The sequence below is a fragment of the Penicillium mononematosum genome (assembly GCF_028829835.1).
Source record: "Penicillium mononematosum strain IBT 11891 chromosome Unknown utg000002l:1.0-8112719.0:1.0-8118358.0, whole genome shotgun sequence".
Taxonomy (NCBI): domain Eukaryota; kingdom Fungi; phylum Ascomycota; class Eurotiomycetes; order Eurotiales; family Aspergillaceae; genus Penicillium; species Penicillium mononematosum.
Window position 1 is genome coordinate 3332980 of NW_026643272.1, and position 19998 is coordinate 3352977.

At 50.2% G+C, this 19998-nt stretch overlaps 5 protein-coding genes across 5 annotated transcripts; 1 reads left to right on the top strand and 4 right to left on the bottom strand.

The window, feature by feature from the left end:
* Nucleotides 1-666: 666 nt before the first annotated feature.
* Nucleotides 667-10227, bottom strand: N7519_003052 (Peptidase C19 ubiquitin carboxyl-terminal hydrolase 2; the record flags this gene model as incomplete). Its single annotated transcript, XM_057289830.1, has 8 exons — nucleotides 667-1665; nucleotides 2922-3550; nucleotides 3606-4257; nucleotides 4309-5660; nucleotides 5728-7581; nucleotides 7654-7666; nucleotides 8238-9524; nucleotides 9580-10227. The coding sequence occupies 8 exons, from the start codon at nucleotides 10225-10227 to the stop codon at nucleotides 667-669; spliced, it is 7434 nt and encodes a 2477-aa protein (XP_057151032.1).
* Nucleotides 10228-10893: 666 nt separating this feature from the next.
* On the bottom strand, nucleotides 10894-11562 carry N7519_003053 (uncharacterized protein; the record flags this gene model as incomplete). Its single annotated transcript, XM_057289831.1, has 2 exons — nucleotides 10894-11444; nucleotides 11493-11562. 2 exons carry the CDS (start codon nucleotides 11560-11562, stop codon nucleotides 10894-10896), a joined length of 621 nt encoding a protein of 206 aa, XP_057151033.1.
* A 1084-nt stretch (nucleotides 11563-12646) lies between these two features.
* N7519_003054 (F-box/WD repeat-containing protein) lies at nucleotides 12647-14668 on the bottom strand (the record flags this gene model as incomplete). Its single annotated transcript, XM_057289832.1, has 1 exon — nucleotides 12647-14668. One exon carries the CDS (start codon nucleotides 14666-14668, stop codon nucleotides 12647-12649), a length of 2022 nt encoding a protein of 673 aa, XP_057151034.1.
* A 1193-nt stretch (nucleotides 14669-15861) lies between these two features.
* On the top strand, nucleotides 15862-17527 carry N7519_003055 (autophagy-related protein 17; the record flags this gene model as incomplete). Its single annotated transcript, XM_057289833.1, has 2 exons — nucleotides 15862-16318; nucleotides 16371-17527. The coding sequence occupies 2 exons, from the start codon at nucleotides 15862-15864 to the stop codon at nucleotides 17525-17527; spliced, it is 1614 nt and encodes a 537-aa protein (XP_057151035.1).
* Nucleotides 17528-18209: 682 nt separating this feature from the next.
* Nucleotides 18210-19922, bottom strand: N7519_003056 (serine/threonine-protein kinase RIO1; the record flags this gene model as incomplete). Its single annotated transcript, XM_057289834.1, has 1 exon — nucleotides 18210-19922. The coding sequence occupies one exon, from the start codon at nucleotides 19920-19922 to the stop codon at nucleotides 18210-18212; it is 1713 nt and encodes a 570-aa protein (XP_057151036.1).
* Nucleotides 19923-19998: the final 76 nt, after the last annotated feature.

Consider the following 19998-nt stretch of genomic DNA (forward strand, 5'->3'; position numbering starts at 1 on the left):
GGTATGGAGGCTTGACAAGGCCAACTAGCACCGGAAACAGAGTTGGAGAAGCTGTGCCTTGGGGATCTGCGGGGGGGAAGTCGTGGTGTGGCTGGTGCAGGGCGGTGTTGGCGATTACGTCATGAAAGAGGCTTGAACTTCAATGTTCATGGATGGAATATGGGCAAGACACACCGTACAAAGGACAGCTGGGAGAAAACTTGAAAGACAATAGATGTCTTTTCCGCCCAGAATATAATAGTCGTGATGGTTCCAGCTTGACCCAGACTTCCCTCGCAAGTGATCTAAAAGTGGCCGATGTATATAATGTTGCAGCCCTAAACGACTAAACCATGATATTTTTCTCGGGGGGGTTGGTAAAGATTAATATAATCCGAAACAAAAAAGATACTCTACACCGCAAGGATTCTGAAACAACCTTCATTTGAGGGTAATCAACTAATAAACAGGTGATGCATGCCGAAGGTTGCATGTATGGCAAAAGGCTGAAAGTAAAGAGCCTCGAATGCGAACATTTGCAGGTCCTAGAACCCATAACTGATTCCCCACATCCCAAAGCATCAGATATTGTTCCCCCGTGCCATGAACAAGTCTCAACGCCCATAAAGCTTTCCCTTTCCATGAAATGACCCTCACATGCCATACATCAGTTTCAACGCCTGTGTCTCATTCCCGATCGGCATCCCGAGAGCTCGCAGCCTCGCGTGCACTTCGTTTCGCCCGCTCTGCATTGCGCATGGCTGAAAAGGCCGGGTCCATTCCGTTAAACGAGCTCTGAGCACGTCGTAGAATTGGCTGGGGCGGCAGGACAGGAGACTGCGGAGATTGCGGAACAGAGAGCGAGAAAACCCGGCGAACAGGCTCATCAGAGAAGGAAGTAGGGCTGCGCTCGAAGCCAGATCCATCTCTCAAAGCATGAGCTCCACTGATGCTGGATGAACGGTTTACGCGACTAGCTCGCAGCTCCTGGGCGCTGGGCAGATTGGCGTTGGGTCGGTTCTGGCGGCGTTGACGTAGGTTTAGAGGAAACTCGTTGACGGAGCCACTAGCAGAAGTGAGAGCCTCAGATTCGAGCTCGTCTATCCTGAGGCGATGCTCAAGTGGTTGGTCCGAAGCGTCACTTCCTGGGCCCGGGACAAAGTTGGGAGCAGTGGTACGGGTGAGGTCGACTCCGATGGGAGAACTCGTAGAGGATGAGTTGCGGCGAGAGACTCCAGCTGAAATGTGGGTAGAGTGCAGACTGGGGCCAAGATCAAGGACACTGATCTCACTCTCGCTCAGGACTGCAGCACGGGATCGGATTGAGGTTCGTGTCGAGTTTGGGACGGTGGGACCAGGTTCTCCATTGGAACTGAGGTCTTGAGCTGGGACGGCGGTCGCGCGTTGATAAGACATCTCATTTGCTGGATTAGACTTGGAACGTGTGGTCTCCGTTATCTTGAGACGCAAGGCCTCGAGCCTCAGAAGCTCGAGTTGGTCACTGGGGGTCTGGAAAGCCAAGTGTCTATGAGCGTGGTCGGAGTTGATATCTGCAATCATAGACGTGGCACTGGCAGGGCTGACGTTGATAGCCTCTGGACATAATTCAGATAGCTGGGGATTGAGTTGGCGTGGCTCATGCCTGAACAGTCCCCGACGTTTCGGAGAAGGCGCGGTGCGTTTCATCTTTGGCATAAGTGCGTGGATGTATGGAGGTTGAGTGAGTAGATTGAGAGGAGCGTGGAAATGAGGAAGCCAGATGCACGGAGAGGGGAATACTCGCACGCACATAGCCCTAATATGGAAGGAGGGAGTCTGCTGGCACCTTCCTCTTCCTGGCCACATACATAGGTAACTTCCTATTTGCTACATCTTCGTATTGAACATCTTATTGAACATTGGAAGCTATGCATACATATATTATCCCTTCCATACTACATGTGTGTCTGCTTCCTATATGGAGTTACTAAACGGAGGATTTCCTTGGTCCAGACCACTAGTGACTTTGGATACCGTGTATTTTGATAGGTGAGTTAATATGAGTCTTTTCAAAGCACATGTATGCGCTAAGATTCGATGCAAGTAATGCCAAGAATACTATAGATGCTTGTCAATCTTTAATTTGCTGCACGACTTGTACAAGTTAGGGAATTTCACTACAAACATAAGATGAGCACCGGCGCATATACAGCGCCCAATTGCTATAGGTCTAAGAAACCAATGGTCAGCCTTTTATATAGTGCAGCATGCGCTTCTGAATGATCCATCCATTGCAGGAACAATTATGTAAGTTATAGGTGAGGCTTGATCGCTTCCAAGGTTAGTACTGAAATACTACTTGCGAAGCAAGTCATCAACCTTGAATCGACTATATCCACATTAACATCAACTTAGGTCCTTGAAACAATCTCTGGTAGTGAACTGGACCGCTATATGTGCACAAAGATGGGAGAGTAAAGAAAAAGGCCAGCAAACTGTACAGAATGAGGTCACCTTGTGGACACACATTGGTAGTAGCCGTTGCCGACGAAGACTGAGCCTAGAGCCTGGACATATTCCGGTGTGATCTGGTACGAAGATAGGAGTTCATTGACGGCCTGTTTCTTATGTATAGATTATAAGACCTTGGTGAGGTAGTTAAGTGATGAAGAAGTGATGAAGAAGTAATGAAGAAGTGGTAGAAGTCTTACTTCTCAACGACGTTCAGTGGACCTACATTAACCTCAGTTTGGCCTTACTCTTACTTTTCTTTGAGAAAGTGATTGAAAGTGAAGCAAGAAACATTTTATTTTGTATGGGCCACCTGCCCATCCCCCTCCCTCTATGTAGAAAAACACGCCCATCCCCCCCATCCACCCACTCCCCCCCTTTTTTTTTTTGGTTTTTTTAAATTTTTTTATGTTCGTATTATTCATGGGTCCGAGGACATTACGTCCTCGGACCCCACCCTGCAGCTCCACGACTGGGAGATCATCGGAGGAATCCTCCCCCTCACCCCCAGAAGTGAGACCAAGCTGAAACTGAGGGTCGATGTCCATGCCACCCCATGGACACCGACCCTCGAAGATGCCATCTTCGGTGGCAGCATTACCACCGGTAATCTGTGAGATGTCGTGAGCGGCGTCGAACGACCAAGAGGGTTCCGTGAGCTTGCTGAGGGAGTCGACCTGCGATCCCCCATTCTCGTGCTCGAAGCCGATTTTCTTACCTTCGCTGCCACCGTCCTCCGAGCCCGAAGTACTCTCCTCGGCAGAAGAGTACAGGTCATTGCCGAGGGAGTCTTGCCCCCGACTCACTCGGGGTGCCACTCCTGCCCCGGCCAAGGCAGACGACCCCTTGCGGGGTGCGCCGCCGAGGACACGACCGCCGTCCTCCGAAGGTGATTGGGAACCACCGGGGCTGCGGGAGCCGGAGGAACTGCCAGAATCACTGGCCTGGTTCCGGTATCCTTCAACCAGCTCCCGCAGCTCCTGGTTGCCCAATGCACGATCGGAGCGACGGCGGTAGAACAGGAGGTAGGCACCCGACGAGATGATCGACTGCAAGTTTGTAACAGTCTTCGCAGACGTATCTGAGATATATGTCAGTAAAACTTCAAATTAGCATATCAGGGGAGGGGATCGGACCGTTGCAGTAGACCCAGGCACCAGACACAAAGTCCTTGATGAAGGCAGTGTAGTGACCACCACCCATTCCACCAATGTGGTTGTCGACGGCAATCAAATCGTACACCGCACTCTTTCCATCCATGGGGCCTTCCACTCGGCTGCTCAGATCCAGTCCCTCGAAGGGGAAGTCGATGACAGTGCTGATCTTGTGCCCGTTTCTGCCGCGGAATTGGCTAAACCGCTTGAGTTGGACGACCATAATATCCGGGGTTCTCCACAGCTCAAACTTCTTGGTGGCTGAAACGTGGGTCTTGCACTGAGGACAGAACCAGCTATCTGCCCGAGAAAGAATTTCCTCCTTGCTGAACTCGTCCAGGCATTGGTCGAGAGAGACATTTGCTTGCTTTGGCTTCTTCTGGCTTACCGTCATGGTGTGATCAAAGACATTCCTGATGTTCATGTAGGTAGGGCGACCACGGAGCTCCTCGGAGTCACGGGGCTTGCCGCCGAAAAGCGAATCAAAGGCATCAGGAGTCCAGTCAAGCAAGATGGCGTCACCTTGGTGAAGGAGCGATCGTGTCGAGTTTGGTGTCACATCTGATTCGTCTGTATCGACGTCATCATCGACATTGTCATCTGCGGAGCTTTTGGAGGAAGCATCATCGGATCCCTGAAAAGATTAGCCGGCTGAATCTGAACGGACAAGACAGAATAATCAAACCTTAGTAGAAGTGGGAGGAGATGGGATCCGAGAGGAAATAGAGGGGTAGTTCTTAATCGTGGAGATGTTGCGCCCATCAGGCAGAGTGGCATTTGTGCTCATAACCGTTACATCAAAGAGTGACAGCAACCTGGCGGGGATCTTGCCAGCAAGAGGATGCTGGGGAGCCTTGACAGATTCAGAGTCGGAATCCGACTCATCGGCGTCCTCTGCAGGCTTGGGCGCTTGCTCAGCTTGCATGGAAATGTCGACGATGCTGTCTTCGCCGTCAACAGAAGTTGTTTTGATTCGGGAATCTGCTGATCGTGCATCATCCTCGTTCGTAACCACAGTATCAGAGTCATCAGTTGCATTGTCGTCGTTGCTGTTTTCTTCGGCAGCTAGAAGGTCGTGTGTAGTCATGTTATTGGCCTGGTTCAGGAGCTTGCGGTAGATCGCCTCAAGATCTTGAGTTTCTCCACTAGAAAGACGTATGAAGGAGGGGATTCCGAAAAGTTCACGAGTGGCCTCTTTGTTCTTGCGCGGCACAAGTTTGCGGTGGAAGACGGGTACAAGGACTGCATCGTCGTCGGAAGTGGAGTCAGCGGAATTAGCAGGTTCTGGAAGAGGACCAAGATCAAAGAACACAATAGTGTCTTCTTGTCCAATGCGTAGACTGCCAAAAGTATCGTCATCGTCGCAGAAGGTTTGCCAGAAAGAATTGTGCAAAGTTTCTGCTGCAAAGATTTGGTCCCCATCAATTCCCATCTTCCCGGCAACGAAGTCCTTCCAGACCTTCAAAGTATCGTTCTCATCAAGCCGAACTTTCAGAGATACGGGTGGTCCGTCAAGAGGGTAAAAGATAATTGTTCGATTGACGAGCGTCGGAGCCGTTGGGATGGGCACAGTGACCATTGTGAAAGGGTCCATGATGATGCTGGTCTTCTCACAATTGTGGCAAATCAGTGTGGACTTGTACATTCCGGCAAACAGATCGGTGATAACGGAGGCATTGCGGGCCTCATAGAGATCCCAGCACTTCTTTCCGAATTCCTCAAGAGCCTTGCGATCGTGAATCATCTCATCAGTGGAATCGGGGATGACAGTGGCTGGCTTGCTGCCAACAATCCGGCTTAGATCTTCCGACAGTGCGTCAAGAAGGAACATCACAAATTCCTGGCTGTCATGTTGTTCGTAGCCAGCAAAGTCTTCACGTTGCCGACCAGCGGCAGTACGGAACCGATAGGGGTTGACAGATCTCGGCTGAGGGTCCGACTTGTAGAGCTCCTGAAGCAAGTTGGCCCATTGCTTGGCAATGGTGCCGCCGCATCCAAGGACATTGGTAGGGTTCAGCTCTGGTTTGTACAATCCACCTGTAGGTTAAGATTAGCATCGAAAGACCTCGTTTGCAGTATCCAACAGTAAGATGTGTATACTCACTCAGGAAGTAATAAGACAACTCCTCAATGCTTCGCACACATTGCAATGCAGAGTTCATGTAACAAGTGTTGCCAAGATTCTGCAATCCAACAATGATCTGTTTGCCCTTCCGACCACGAGAGATGAGTCCCCTAATTGGATCGGGTGGCAGGGTAGGGGTAGATCTGCCACTCGGTTGTGGGCTCTTCAGTGCGACTTTAGCGGCAGATGCTTTGGTAGCAGCATCGGTCTTCGGCTGATCCACAGGGATACCCAGACTCTTCAGAGTTTTGGCAGAGGCTTCGGACACCCATTCTCCACCTCTGGAGCCGCCGACCTGTTCCTCAAGAATAACACAATTCGTCACACTGAGACCAGCCATATCCAAGGTCATACGACCGTTGTAGTTTGCATTCTGGGTCTGATCCTTGACATTTTCAAGCAACACCCGGTGGCTTCCCTCTGGAAGATCGAGGAAAGTGTTCAAATCGAAAAGGAGCTTATCATTGGGGTTCGAGATCAGAGCCAACGGAGGAGCTGGCGATTGGCTGCGAGAGACAGCTGGGGTTGCCGTGGCTGATGCAGCGGTGCTACTAGGAAGCTGAAGAATCTTCCAAACTCGAACCTTGGTGGACATCTCGATACCGGCCTGTTCTTTGGCTTCCTTCAACCATTTTTGGTAGTTTGTCTGGCGACTGGCCAGAATCTTGACAGACTGCTTGACGGCTTGTCTCAAGATTGTCGGGGTGGTACCCGCGGCGGGGTTGGCCAATTTGAAAATGGTGAAAATTGGAGGGTAAATCTCATATTGGATGTTTTCGGTATCACCAGGTTGGCTGATGTTGTGAGCGTAGCGAGTGATCACAGGTGACTGATCAGCAAGGCCGTACCATTTCTGGATCAGGTCCCAGCCATGTTGTGGGATTATCGCGAAATCCAGAGCGTCGTGCAAACCAGGGCGCATGGGCACAAACGTTTCACCGGTTTCGTCTTTGAAGTTGGGCGTGGCTGGGTCGGTGTCGAGCATTATGTTCAGGTTGTTGACGGGACCAATGTCGCCCTCCAATGATCCTTTGTCAGTGTGATCCGCATGGGCCGTAGTGCGTGCAAGCACCTTCTTCAGCCAAGCCATGGAAACAACAAAGCCCTTTTGTCCTTCTTTCAACGGCGCCGTCATCAGCGCATTCACCTCCGCAACCTGCTCATCGATTGTAGGAGTACCATCTGATTTGGGCGATGCTGGTCTGGACTGCTCGTCGGCTGAGGGTACGGTTTCTGTCTTGCCATTGCTCGAAGTGGTGGGATTCGTGGATTCATCGTTGGTGCCGTCGCATGTGCGGGGAATAATGTATGTGCGTGTGTTATTGGGGACAGTGCTCACACCCCCTTCGGGGTCGGAGTCTGTAATCTCGGATGCCGGGCGCTTCTCGCCGGGAGAAGGGGATCGTCCATGAGTTGGAGGTGTACCCTCTCGAGTATCGGAGGGCATATCGGAATGGTCACTGGAGAGGGAGAGTCCGGCGGTCGCGGTCGCGGGGGTGAGCGAGCGGCCAGGCGGGCTTCCGGACTGAAACTGCAGATGCGCAGGCACGTAGCGAGGCGGGGACAACGACGAACTCTGGCCGCGGGAAGAAGAGGAAGATGTGTGGCGAGAGTGATGTTCGGAGCGGCCGTGACGTCGAGCCCGAAGGCCTGGACTGGTGCGAGGCTCTGGGGAAACTTTTCGTCTCTTTGGTGAAGACGTCGTGGCGATGAGCTGCGCACCTCGTGTCGCAGCTCGGGGCAACCAGGGGAAAATAGAAAATGGGATCAAAGCAGCACCCTTACTTCCTTTTGGTGGAAGTACAAGGGGATTTGAGATGTGAACGAGTTCGACTGGCAGAAAATCTGAAGTTTAGTAATTTTTTTTTTCCGGAGCGGAAACGAAACCCAGGGCTATCCACATACAGACGACCAGCGCCTTGGAGATGAAGGCAAAGTTAAGACAATTAGTGAAACAAAAAAAGTAAGAGTACGAGAAGTTATGAAAAGAAATGAAAGATGTGTATGGGAAGAGAAGAAATGAAAGTTGGAGCTTCACAGCTCTTACAGCTCTTACTTATACTTGAAGGTGGACTATTCAGAGTAGTTCAATGGGACTCGTGAATGGGATTGATTGTCAAAATAGCTATTGTGTTCTTAGGGTTGGGATTCTAGTTCTGTTCTTATTGTAGTGCTATTGCCATCCTATGCTATTGAGCTATTGTGAACAATGAATTAGGGCACAACGCCCACTCACTGTAATCAAACATGTTAGCCCTGTAGCCCTGGAGCCCTGTAGAGTATTCAAACAATGAATTTGCTAGCATAGAATTCAGAAACACAACTGAAAACTATTATTTCTTCTCACTATGGTGAGATATGTACATTAAAAGAAAAGAAAAGACAGAAAAGAAAACAAAACGAAAAAAAAGAAAAAAAAAGGAAAAAAAGAAAAAAAAAAGAAAAAAAAAAAAAAAAAAAACCTCCAAGGCTGCAAATCAAGGGTCCACCAGGTAACGCCGGTACATGTTGTTGTTCTCTGCTCCGGAGAGCAGGAACTCCACATCAGCCCGATAGATTACGGGGCTAGAGCCATTGCGACCCCAGGCAACGACAGCATTGAGGTCGCCTTGGAATCTATTGGTGAGGTGGAGACAGCTCTCACAGAGCATCAGTCCACAGCCACGGGATTCTTCATCACAGTTCACCACATCTGCGTAGACATCGACTGGCTGAATCGTCTGGCAAGTCCCGAATGCAGGCTCTCGGCACAGACTGCACCATTGGTAAGGGGTAGATGGGTGGAAAGGGCCAGCTTTCCCAGTCTCGGGGTCAATCAGAACCTTGTTTGCTTCATTTAGGAGTCTCAAAGCATCAGCTCGTAAATCTTCTTTCACTGCCGTAGGCACAGGTAGTAGATCGAGAGTGTTGTGGGAGCATTGTATGATCTTAACCCGATTGATTGTACAGGAGGTACACATCCGGCTCTGTTCTTTTCCTTCAGCAGTGTGGCCATCTTGAAGCTCAACAATCGTGCCGTCACCAAAGATCAAGACCTCTGGGTTACGAGGGCCGAGGCCATTGATGCCAAATGCAAAGTTGTTGCACCAGTTGCAAGGAGGGCATCCTTCTCGGTCATCTGCAAGAAACTGCACGGGATGAACAAGTTCAGTCCAGATTCGTTGGGTGTTCGTGGACTGCAAAGCAATGGTATTTGAGACCGTGTCTTGATTAGGTGACTCAAGGGAGTTAGGAATGCAAATCGGCGAGGGCTGTCTCTCCGGGATGTTTGGGGTGTCATCGTCTGAATCAGAGATTACAATCACCTCATGTGGCTTCGGGGCCTGAACAACGGGGGGCTGTGCGTCGCTGAATGGAGGAGAAGAGGGCTCCCAAGAGTCGTTCTTTGCGGGATTGCTCTCTGGAAGCTGGATGTTTGATTGGATAGCTGGGGAACTGACTTGCTCACTTGGCTTGAATACCTCAGAGACCTCTGTTTCTTGGGTGCCAAGTGGTAAGTTGAAGCTTTCTGGAGAATCGATTTTAGGAGAGATGGTTTGCTCAATCGTCTCAGATCCCTCAGAAACGTCGAGCTCTAGGGTACCATGGGGTGAGTTGGAGGTTGCTGGAGAATCAATCCTTGGAGGACTGCTTGGCTCGCTTGGTTCACTCGTGGAAAAGAGTGCAAAGGGTGGGTATCTAGCTGGTCCAGCAATACATTCGAAGCCATGATTCCGGCATGAGAGGCAGGGTTGGGAATGGTCGTAGTCAGCGTAGCGATATGAGCAAGTATTGTTCTTCCGACCTTTGCAATTCTCGCATGATCGCTTCCATTTGGGCGGGGGGGCTCACAACACAAAAGACATCATCGATTTCACATGTTGTGCAAGGATAGGCGAACGGGTTAGGGTCAGATGCAAGCGAGCATTCCATGCCTAGTTCTTGACAGGCAGCGCACCCTCTAACGGGAGGTTGATTCTCAGCGGGCACATCCCCAGTCGGGTTTGATGTCTCAGCTTCGACTGGAATATTTTTCTTTTGTGGTGATTCTGACGCCGATTCCTTGTTGCGGCGTCGAAGGCTGTATCGTGAACTTGGTGTGTCTGTCTCAGGATTGACGGCCCAGTATCTGTCCCAGCTGTCGGGCTCACTGTGTGAGGGTGTCGAAGGAGGGACAGAAGCTTCTCTTTCCGGGTCCGGACTCAGTCTTGAACGGAATGTAGAAGTCGGAGACAAGCTCTTGGCCTTTTTGTCGGATTGAAGATCTTGGTCACTCTCATGTAAAAGAGATAACTTGCGCTTGGTCGGTGTTCGCTTGCTTGAAGGGCTGTAGTCTTTATCTTCGTCATTGTCATGCCACGACGCAATGACAGCGGCGCGCTTGGAGGCACGCTGTCTCAACTGATATGGGCCAGCGAGGTGTGGGAGCATGCAGAACTCGCCCGCGGTACGGTCAAAGAGGTGTTGGGCCTGCTCAAGTCTTTCGAGAGAGTATGCCATGGTGAAAGGCTGAATAGCTGCGAGCTGCGAAGAAACAAGTTCGGTTAGAAACTGTCTAAATCGGAACAGTCTCAAGCAGTCAATAATTACACTTTGTTCAGACTAAATCAATTGAGGGTCTCTGTCGCTCATGTGATGGGGTTGGCTTGCAATAAATGCAAAGTCACCCTGTGGCGCTTGGGGGATGTGGAAAAGATGTATGAGGAAAGATAGATGGTCAGATGTTCAAGTGATGGGGAAGAAGCAATGCTGATATCAAGCATTCAAAGGCTGGAGCTGTACACCAGGAAGTGAATTAAAAGTGAAGGTGAGATGATAGCGATTTAAATACCAAGCGGCGGTCCATAGACAGGAAGATGAAATAGAGTAGGTCGATTGAGGTTGTAGATAATAGTTGATAACAGTATTCAAGTGTCAACAGTAGGAACAATAGAGTTGAATTGGATTGTATTCATGTCTCTCTCGATGGGAACTGCAGCAAAATAGGAGACGATAGCTTTCGGGACACACAATAATAATACATATTAATACCACCAGTTGACAATCAATAGCAAATAGCAATCATATCAATATACACATCCCACACAGACCGTCAAATCCATGAAATCTCACACTGGATCCATTATACCAACAGATTCGCCACAGTATTCAATGTGTTACTTGCATTTAGTTTACTCCCATAGAGGGAACTGGGGAAACTGGGGAGACGACGCCGTCCGTGGACATAGCGACACGGGCCTTGGTCAAAAAGGTCGTTTGTGCAGGATCCGAGAAGATATAGACCGGAGTGGTTACGGTAGGGGACGGCATGACAATAGACAGAGAGGTCTCGGAAGAGTCGCCGGGCAGGGCCACCATCGAGGCACGTCGGTGCACGGCATTCTCGGTGTTAAGCTTTGCGGCTTCGAGCTTTGCCAGTCTTTCCTTTTCGAGGCGAGCCTTGCTTATCAGATGGGGGACGAGGAACCAAGTTGTAACAGCTCCAACGGCGAGCAACCCGCATACAAGCATAAGCCATTTCATTCCCATCGGGAGTCGCTTCCAATGAGGCAAAAATCCCCAGCATTGTCTGTAACCGCTTCGAGGCTCTTTAGTCACAGCAACTGGCTGAGCCTTAGACGAGGAGGGAAGATCGGGGCTAGAGTTCGAGGAGCTAGAAGCTGAGGTGTATTCAGCTTCCAGATCTGGCTTTGTTTCTATGCCAGCGGAATCTCGATCTGCGTGATATTAGCTTCGATTTCTCTGGTTTTGCTCGACACACTAACCGTATGGAAGATCATCCATTTGATCAGACCACACTCGGCCAGATCGAATATCGGGTCGAGAATCCGCCATAGTAAGTATAGGTAGACTAGATTAGAGTGAGCGAGTGGGTTTTGCTTTTCTTCCTTGTATTGAGATATAGATGGTGACAAGAGTTGGAAACAGAATAGCAGAAGCTTGTAGGTTAGAAATATGCATCGCGTCAACATCCTACCAGTCCTCTATAGTAGACGGTGGGCTCCTATTTGGGAATAGTAGCATGTGACAAAATGGTGCTCAATCTGCTGGACATGGTCCGGTCTTCATCAGTCGCGGAGCATCAAAATGACCCCAAAATTACCTATGTCACCAATATACCATCAATTTAGAAGTTCAAAACTTGCATGTGATCAATGCTGTAGCTCGAGAGCAGAAGAAATCGAAGTATATTGTAGATCCAACTATGTATGTAGTTTTATTGTTGTGTCCTCAGGCCAGTTCTGCAAGCGGTCCACTTAGGATGGCTTCCACCTACTTCATTCGTCCACGGCCCAGGACCATTCTACGGAAGAAACAGGCTAAGCTCTGTCAATGATAATGACAACTAAATTTTATCTTTTTAGTGGTCTTTTAGTAGTCTTCTAGATGTCTTCCCTTAGATACTTCATTGATCTATATTTTATAGATAGTTCTTCGTAATGCTATAGCTAGAAGGATAAGGAGAACTCGTGACGATTGTAAATCACATAGCGGAGAACGATTAGTAGGACTAGTAGTTTTACATTGAAAGCAATTTCATAATTTCATACAGAAGGTCTTCATGTTCGAAAATAATCATTCAAATTCATTTGATGGTCCTATGGAAACAGGGGCACATATTATTAACAAGAAGCCAGCAGATAGCCGACGAGAAGAACAAGCAGTAAGAGTAAAACAAAGTAGCGCCTGTGATGCAGTCAGTGGCAATATATGAGATCAAATCACCTTGTTTGAACCAAAGCCGTTCTTGAATGCGCCAGGGTATCCATCCATCAACCGGAGATGCAATATAAAGACAGGAAAAAAAGCAAAACAGAAATGGCAGCGCCGCAATTATACGCCCCATCCCATGACAATAGCAAATATTTTACCAAGAAGGGTACTTTTGATAGACAAAAGAAGAAAAGGGTTGGCCACGCTAGGCCCGGAAATCGTACATGCGAACTTGGTAGTCATCCCCACCAGTGATGAAGCGGCTGTCGCTCAGGCCGATGCAGTTGACAGCTGCGCTGTGACCTTCGTAGGTATCTTGGCCTGTAGGAATACGAGGATCCCAGATCTTGACCATGCGATCCATGCCACCAGACGCAATCCGCAATGTATCAGCAGAAAGAGCCCAAATACCTTCCAGATGTCCAAAGAAGGTGCGAAGGCATCTTCCGGTGCTGGTCTCCCACAGTCGGATGGTTGTGTCCACACCGCTCGTGAGGATGTAGCGCGGGGGTTCGATGCGGTCTTGATCCTGGTCAAAAGAGGAGCCGAAGGGTGAATTCGGGTGAGATGGAGACGTGGCCTCGAGAAGAGGGGAAAGTGTGCTCAGGATGTTGTCGCCACTTTGAGAAGATGTGCCGACGTGGTCGTTCTCGCAGTCAGCGAGGTGATTCTCCAGTTCAATTTCTCGAGGTAAAGCAATGACTTGTTGAACAGCTCCGATGTGGTTATGGAAGACTCGGATGCAAGTCTTGGTGTCCAAGTCCCAAAGTCGTGCGGCACCATCGTCGCAAGCGGTCAAAACCGTGCGCGAAACTGAGTCGATTTTGACAGCGTTGACTCCCTGTGGGTGAGGAAGAACGAAAGTAGACTTGTCCTTGAAATTCCAGATTTTGACAGTGCGATCGACAGAGGCGGATGCGAGAAGAGTGCAATCAAAGTGGAGGGCGATGACCGCTTCAGCGTGGCCATTGTACTTGGAGATACATTCGCCTGTACGCCAGTTCCAGACTCTGATGCTGCGATCCAGACTACCAGTAATCAATTTGGTGTCATCGAACTGGAGGCAACGCACCCCAGCAACGTGGCCTTTGAGAGTTCTCAATTCTTCGCCAGTATCTGTGTCCCAGATTTTAACTGTAGCATCATAGGATCCAGTCATCAAGATATTGTCCTCGAACTGCAGACACATGACACTGTCTCTGTGGCCCTTGAAGACCTTGACTGAGCAGCGCTTGTGTTTCCAATTCATACCGACAACGAATCGATCCCGATAAACTTCCTTCCACGGACGGTAACGAGTTTTGAAGTAACTCTCGTCCACTTCAGGAGACTGGGGAGACGAGGCACAATGGCGCTTTGCAAGGGCAGCGGCTTCTTCATCGGATTCCAGCTTACGTTTGCCACTGACTGGAGGTTGAACAGTCGAGCAAGATTCGACCATTGCGGCTTCAGTGGACCCAACTGCAGGCTTGTTGTTGCCCCAGTTGGTGGCGCGCAATTCAATCTCACGCTTGGCCTCACGCAGACGCTTGCGATCCAGAAGAGGAAGACCCCAACCGCACTTGTTACACTTTCGGCGGATGTGCTGCTCGCACATCCGGTGCCACACCACGTCATCATCCGCGAGCGCTCTCCAGCGGGGAGAAACTTGTGCTGCTCGGCATAGGGAGGCCGTGTCGAGGTAACGGAGAATCTTAAAGGACAGCTCTGGAGGAAGGGCAGCGAGGAAATCGATTCGGATGAGTTCGCGGACACTGGCGGAGATGTAGGATAGTTGGGGGAAGCAGGACTGCGCTAGAATTCCCTGGAGCATGAGAGTCCGCTGCTTCGCTGGAGCAGCAGAGAACAACGACCACACATGGGCAATACCCTGTTGATCACTTTGAGGAAGTAGATTCAGCTCGGACTGCAGCTGGGTCATCGACTGTTCATCGGCTTGGCGTCTGCTACATTTTGAGTCCGGTTGATGACGATAGCAGTAGCTGGCATTTACCAGGTGTTGCTCGGATGGGGTTGAAACTTGCGAGCGCAGAGGCGCATATTGGCGTGGCTGATATTTTGCGAGGAACGGAGCCACATTTTGCCTCGCTAGTTCCTCCAAGGTTTGTGTGGTGTTGTCGGTGTCTTTGCGCGGCAGAGAGCGGTTGGAGTCGGCGTTCGCACTAACCCCCGCAATTGGGACAACCAGGCTCTGCTGTGTGGACGAGGGTTCCGGCGTATCGGCCATGGTGGCTGATCTGTTCTCGCGCCGTGAGAGAGGGGAAGGCCACTCGGGCAAGTGACGGACGGTCGCGTTTGATGTACGGTGATAAGAACCAGTCGGTTTGCAGATATCCCGGTTCTCCTGAGTTGAGTTGTTTAGAGAGAGGAGCACGGAGGAAAGATAACGATCAGTGTCGCAATGGATGTCCTTGAAAAATTATCCAGAATCAGGGAGTCAAGAGGGAGGGGGGTTAAGGGTTATCGATTCGGGCGATATGAGTACCCTGAGGAAGATTGAGATAAGAGCGTTATCGAGCTTCCAAGGTCAACAATTGAAATCGAGTTGGATATTAAAGAGAAAATAAAAAATGGATCAACAGAGGCTTTTAAATCAGAAAATCATCCACGGGAAAAATTGCATAATCCGGAGGTGTCTTTGATATCGCCATCGATGAGTCTGGGACAAGGCAGAGCGGCAAATACGTGATCTGGGCGGTGACGCACGTGACTATGATCCGCATGGCGCCATCTCCACGCCATCGCACCTCAATCGATCATTCCTACGCTTCCGACAGGCTGATTCGCTATCACTTGGGTTGACTGGGGTGAAACGGGGCATTTTATCTTCTGTATGATAGAGACTAGTCCCACAGCCATCACACACCGACACTCACACTTTGTCAGACCCACTACTATCCCCAGCTTTGTCGGTTACTACCACACACCCTACTGTGGTCTATCCAAACCTTCTATGAACGGCTTGCCGTGCCCACAATTTAAGTTGTACCCAGGGCATCAGATCTCGACCGAGAACGGATCGAGAACTACTGGTAAGAGGCTGTTTTCTATCCCTTTTATTTGCAAGTCATTTAGGGGCTGGAGCTCGTGCTTCACTTGTCTGCCGTGTAAAGCACGGTCCCGGCTTATTGTATCGACCTCCCGAGGTCCTCATGACATCCAGCTCCTAGGTCTATGGGCTATGAAGTAGCCATTCTCTCCTCTGGTTGTGTTCAAGTTTACACCGGTCTGATTTGGCAAATATAGGCCTATACTGAAGTGTCCTAGGGTTTTGGTGAAGGGAAAGTCGTGCAATCACCTCCTTTCCCTTGTAGCTGTGTCAATCAATTTCACCCTCGCCCCTGAGAGGTTGATCTTTTTTTTCAACCTAGTCTTATCTTAGTCCGAATGCGCCATTAACAGGATTAATTTATTCTCTCAATGGCGTCATCACAGTCCTCTTCATCATCTATTCGTCCGCAGGCTGGACTGAACCAGGGGGACCACCAATTTCTACCCCAGCTTGACACTCTGATCTCGTATCTGCTGGGTGCCAAACGTTCGCTCTCCTCCATTACCCATGTCTGGCGGGCCAATGAAATAGTCACTGCATCGCACTCGGCATTGGAGAAGAGTGTTGTCCTGTGCTCCCGGACAGGCTTCTTACGCCGAGGCCTTAATGGGCAACTTCGTCTTTTATATGATGTTCGTTCCGAGGTTGAACAGATATCATACCGAGGTCGTGATGAATTTTCAATAGCGCTAAAGAACCTGGATGCGGCTGATGCTCGGCTTAAACACACGTTAGATCTGCTCCGCGGGACTATCGTTCACGCGTCATTCAGACCTGGCGAAGAAGAGCAGAAGTCCCTACATGACTTTGTTGATGAGCGGGGGGGTTGAAGAGCTACATGCCTCTCTTAAGGCGTCTATCGACCGCACTAATACAGCGCGTGCCGAACTGGACACCTCAAATCATGAATTTGATGACGAACTTCAAGCCATCAGAAAGTCGCTTCGTCACTACCACACAGCCACGAAGTTGGCGTCATCCCGATTATCAATCACATCCTCCTCGTCATCTGCGTCCGATTCCGGCCTTCTCACTTTGTCGTCTATGCCGGGCCAGATCCAATCGCTGGAGGCCCATGCCCAAGAAATGGCCACTCTTTTGGAAGCCCTGGTCCGGCATTTTGATCTCTGTGTCACTGCCGTCAAGCATACAGATGGTGGAGGAGCAGTTGCACGATCCATCACGGGGGATATGCCAACCGGTGTTGACGGCAGCAACGATGGAATGCCAAACATCGGGGCAGAGATCAACGCCAATTTGAATGCACCTCTTGACCCAATGACTGACGCCGAGTACCAGGAGGTGGTAGCTGTTTTGATCAAAGATGCCCCCGAGGCGGATGATGTTGTTATGGAGATCCAAGATCGCATTAATGAGATGGAATCTATATTTGAACAAGTGCAAGCACAGCGAGATGCCCTGCTGTCCATCTCCAAGGCAACGATTGAAGTTCACAGCCACCTATCCTCTCTCGCCTCATCTCGCTTACCCCGTTACATTTCTCAGGCACACAACTTCACGCGGGTGTGGCTTGAAGAAAACGACCGCATTAATTCTGGCCTCGTCGAACTCTCTGATCTGCACTCTCTGTACGACGGGTTTCTTAATGCTTACGACAGCCTGATGCTGGAAGTAGCACGTCGGCGGCATGTTCGCCAACGTGTGGAAAAGGTGCTCCGAGATACCCGGCATAAACTGGACCAGCTCCATGATGAAGATGCCGCTGCTCGTGAAACTTTCCGTGCTGAACAGGGTGACTTTCTTCCGTCCGACATATGGCCTGGCGTTGGCTTAGCCCCAATGCAGGTGCAGTTCACGCGCGTCTCGGGCGGCCAGTTGGATGGTGGTCCTATAGGGCAGAAAGCACTCGAGGAACCCAGTGGGCGCGAGTACGCAGGAGCTGCCAAGGCAGGAGTATCGGATGGAAGTGCCGAAGGAGAACAAATCCCTGACCTGCCGAGAGACCTTGTCGAGGAAGCTTTTGCAAGGGTAAAGGAACGAAACAAGGTCGCGTCCCAATTGCACACCGCTTGATCTCCCGTGAAGTCTTCGACGCTGGCAGCTCTTTACTTTCATCCAGTGCACATGTGCGTCCGGTCACCATCCGAGTATTACGCCATTTCCATCGGCTCGGCCTCGCCCTGAACTTCCCACTACATATGTTGCTAGGATGGAAATTGGATCTTGACATCTCTATGCGGCTTCTAACTACTGCATCGTGACAACGATGATCGCGACTTAAATGACGAAGACACAATAGGTCTGACCTTCCGTCATGCTCTTCATTTATGTTCCCTGCTCGATGCTCGTTTTCTAGATGCATACTCCTGCGCTTTTTCGCGGGATGTAAGCACTGTTTGGTGACACTTGTGGGGAATTTATGGCGAGAGGACGGATTGGAGTGACGTCCAAAGAGAGCTCTGATAAGTTGTTGTCTCGATTTTGATTTTATTCCGAATCACTTGTGAATACCCCCATATATGTATGAATATAAGTGATTTCCTCTAAATGGAATTCAGTTTTGAAGAGCCCGCACTAAATATATATTTATGTTTTGCCATTTCTATCAAGTATAGACCAAGGTATCAAATGCCCAATGCTCCATCCATCCATATATGCATTTCATCATCAAATCATGCCAAGCGGTAGATTGACACAGAGTACTTCGCAACTTGTGCACATGCAAAGAAAGATAAGGTCATAAAGCTACGGGAGCTTATTTCTTCTTTTTCGACGAGCCAGAAACAAGCTTCTTCTTCAAGTGCTTCGGCATCTTATTCGCCCGTTGCTCACGCTTTTGCTCTTTGACCTTTGCCTTGTGGTCGCGCTTGGAGTCTTTGTCTTCGAAACGCTTGCCTCGTGGCGGCTTCGGCGCGAATGGGTCTATTTCTTCTCCCTCTGAGTCGGATCCCGAGACGGAGACACCGCCGCTTGCGTCAGACTCAGCGTCTTCCTCGACAGCATCAGTGGCAGTGGCCTTCTTTTTGCCGCCGGCCAAGAGGTCTCCGTAAACCAGGTCAGCACCTTGGCCATCACGAATGCGTTCGGCGTCACGCTCGACATCATACACCTGCTCTAGGGTCTGGGGAATATATTGTTGACGGAAGACAGCGGTGTCGACATCTTCAGCCTCCTGCTGCTCATCGTCACCCTCCTCACGGGCAATGAGGAGCTTGTCGATGGCATTCGTCATCTCCTCATTGCCAGCGGTTACATCAACCGGTCCTTCTGGGGAGATGATGAACTGGAACACAGTCCGCTCGGGAAGAGTCAAAATGTTCTTTCGGCGGAAGAAGTCGCTGACGTTCTTGATATCCATGCGCAGGAATTCGAGACTGCGCGGGTGGTCGTGTTCAACACTTTGACTGACATCGATGATATACAGGCGTTCCTTATGATACAGAATGTTGTACTCGCTAAGATCAGCGTGCACCAGACGGCATGTCTGGTACATAACACGCATATAGCCCAACAGTTCGATATACAGTGCACGCCAACGAGTCTCGGGTTCGGGAATCTTGAAGTCCACATCCTTGAGGCGAGGTGCACCCAGGCCCTTTGAGCTACCAATGAATCCCATAACAAGGACGTGCAGACGTAGGAAGATAGGCTCGGGGCAGGGAATGCCAGCGGCATGAATTCTTCGCAGGTTTCGCATCTCCTTCTCAGCCCAAAGTTTGACCATGGCGCGGTTGTTGCTCTTGTTGTATCCTTGACGGAAACGGAACTCTCCAGTCACGTACTTATCACGATCCTTGAATACCAAGATGCTAGTCTTGTAAACCTTGATCGCACGGTGTAGTGGGGCAGCATCCTCGTCTTCCTGTGAAATGGACATGGCATGGTAGACATTCGCTTCCTTTCCGGTTGACAAACAACCGTGGATTTCCGAGACGAGGCCTCGGTTGATCATCTGCAGCAGAAGCATCCGTGTACGGGGATCCAACACCTGTTCGGATGTGGCTCGGTCTGCTTTATCTCCACCCTTGTCATTGCGCCCCGCAATGCCGGCCTGCTGGTCATCCAGCTTGATCTTTGCGGCATGGCGAGTGAGAGACTTGACCTGGTCATCGACAAACGCGGAGGTGTTCACGGTAGGCTTCTGGGTGTTCGTCTTGGGGTATGTCCATTTCGGCACATTGGAGTCGCTAGCGAGGTCGTTGATTCTGCGTTGGCGGTTGTATGCTTTGGTAAGATCGGAGTTGTCAGAAGACAGGATATCTTCACGATCCAATTCTTCGTCGAAAATGTCGTCGTAGTACTCGTCTTCCTCATCCCCATCCTCCAGCTCCTCGGGCAGAACATGCCCCGCCTCGGCGGAGTCTGCAGTATCAGTGTTCACGTAACCTTCGTTAGGCACGTATGTATGCGACGGCGCGAGGCCATCGGCAATGCCAGCCGCCTGAGCGGTATTCTCATTTGAAGCCATTCTGGATCTCCAAAGTTGAGAATGTAGAGATTTGAATATCTCCGTCGGTCCCCAAGGTTTTTTTTTTTCTGTGGCT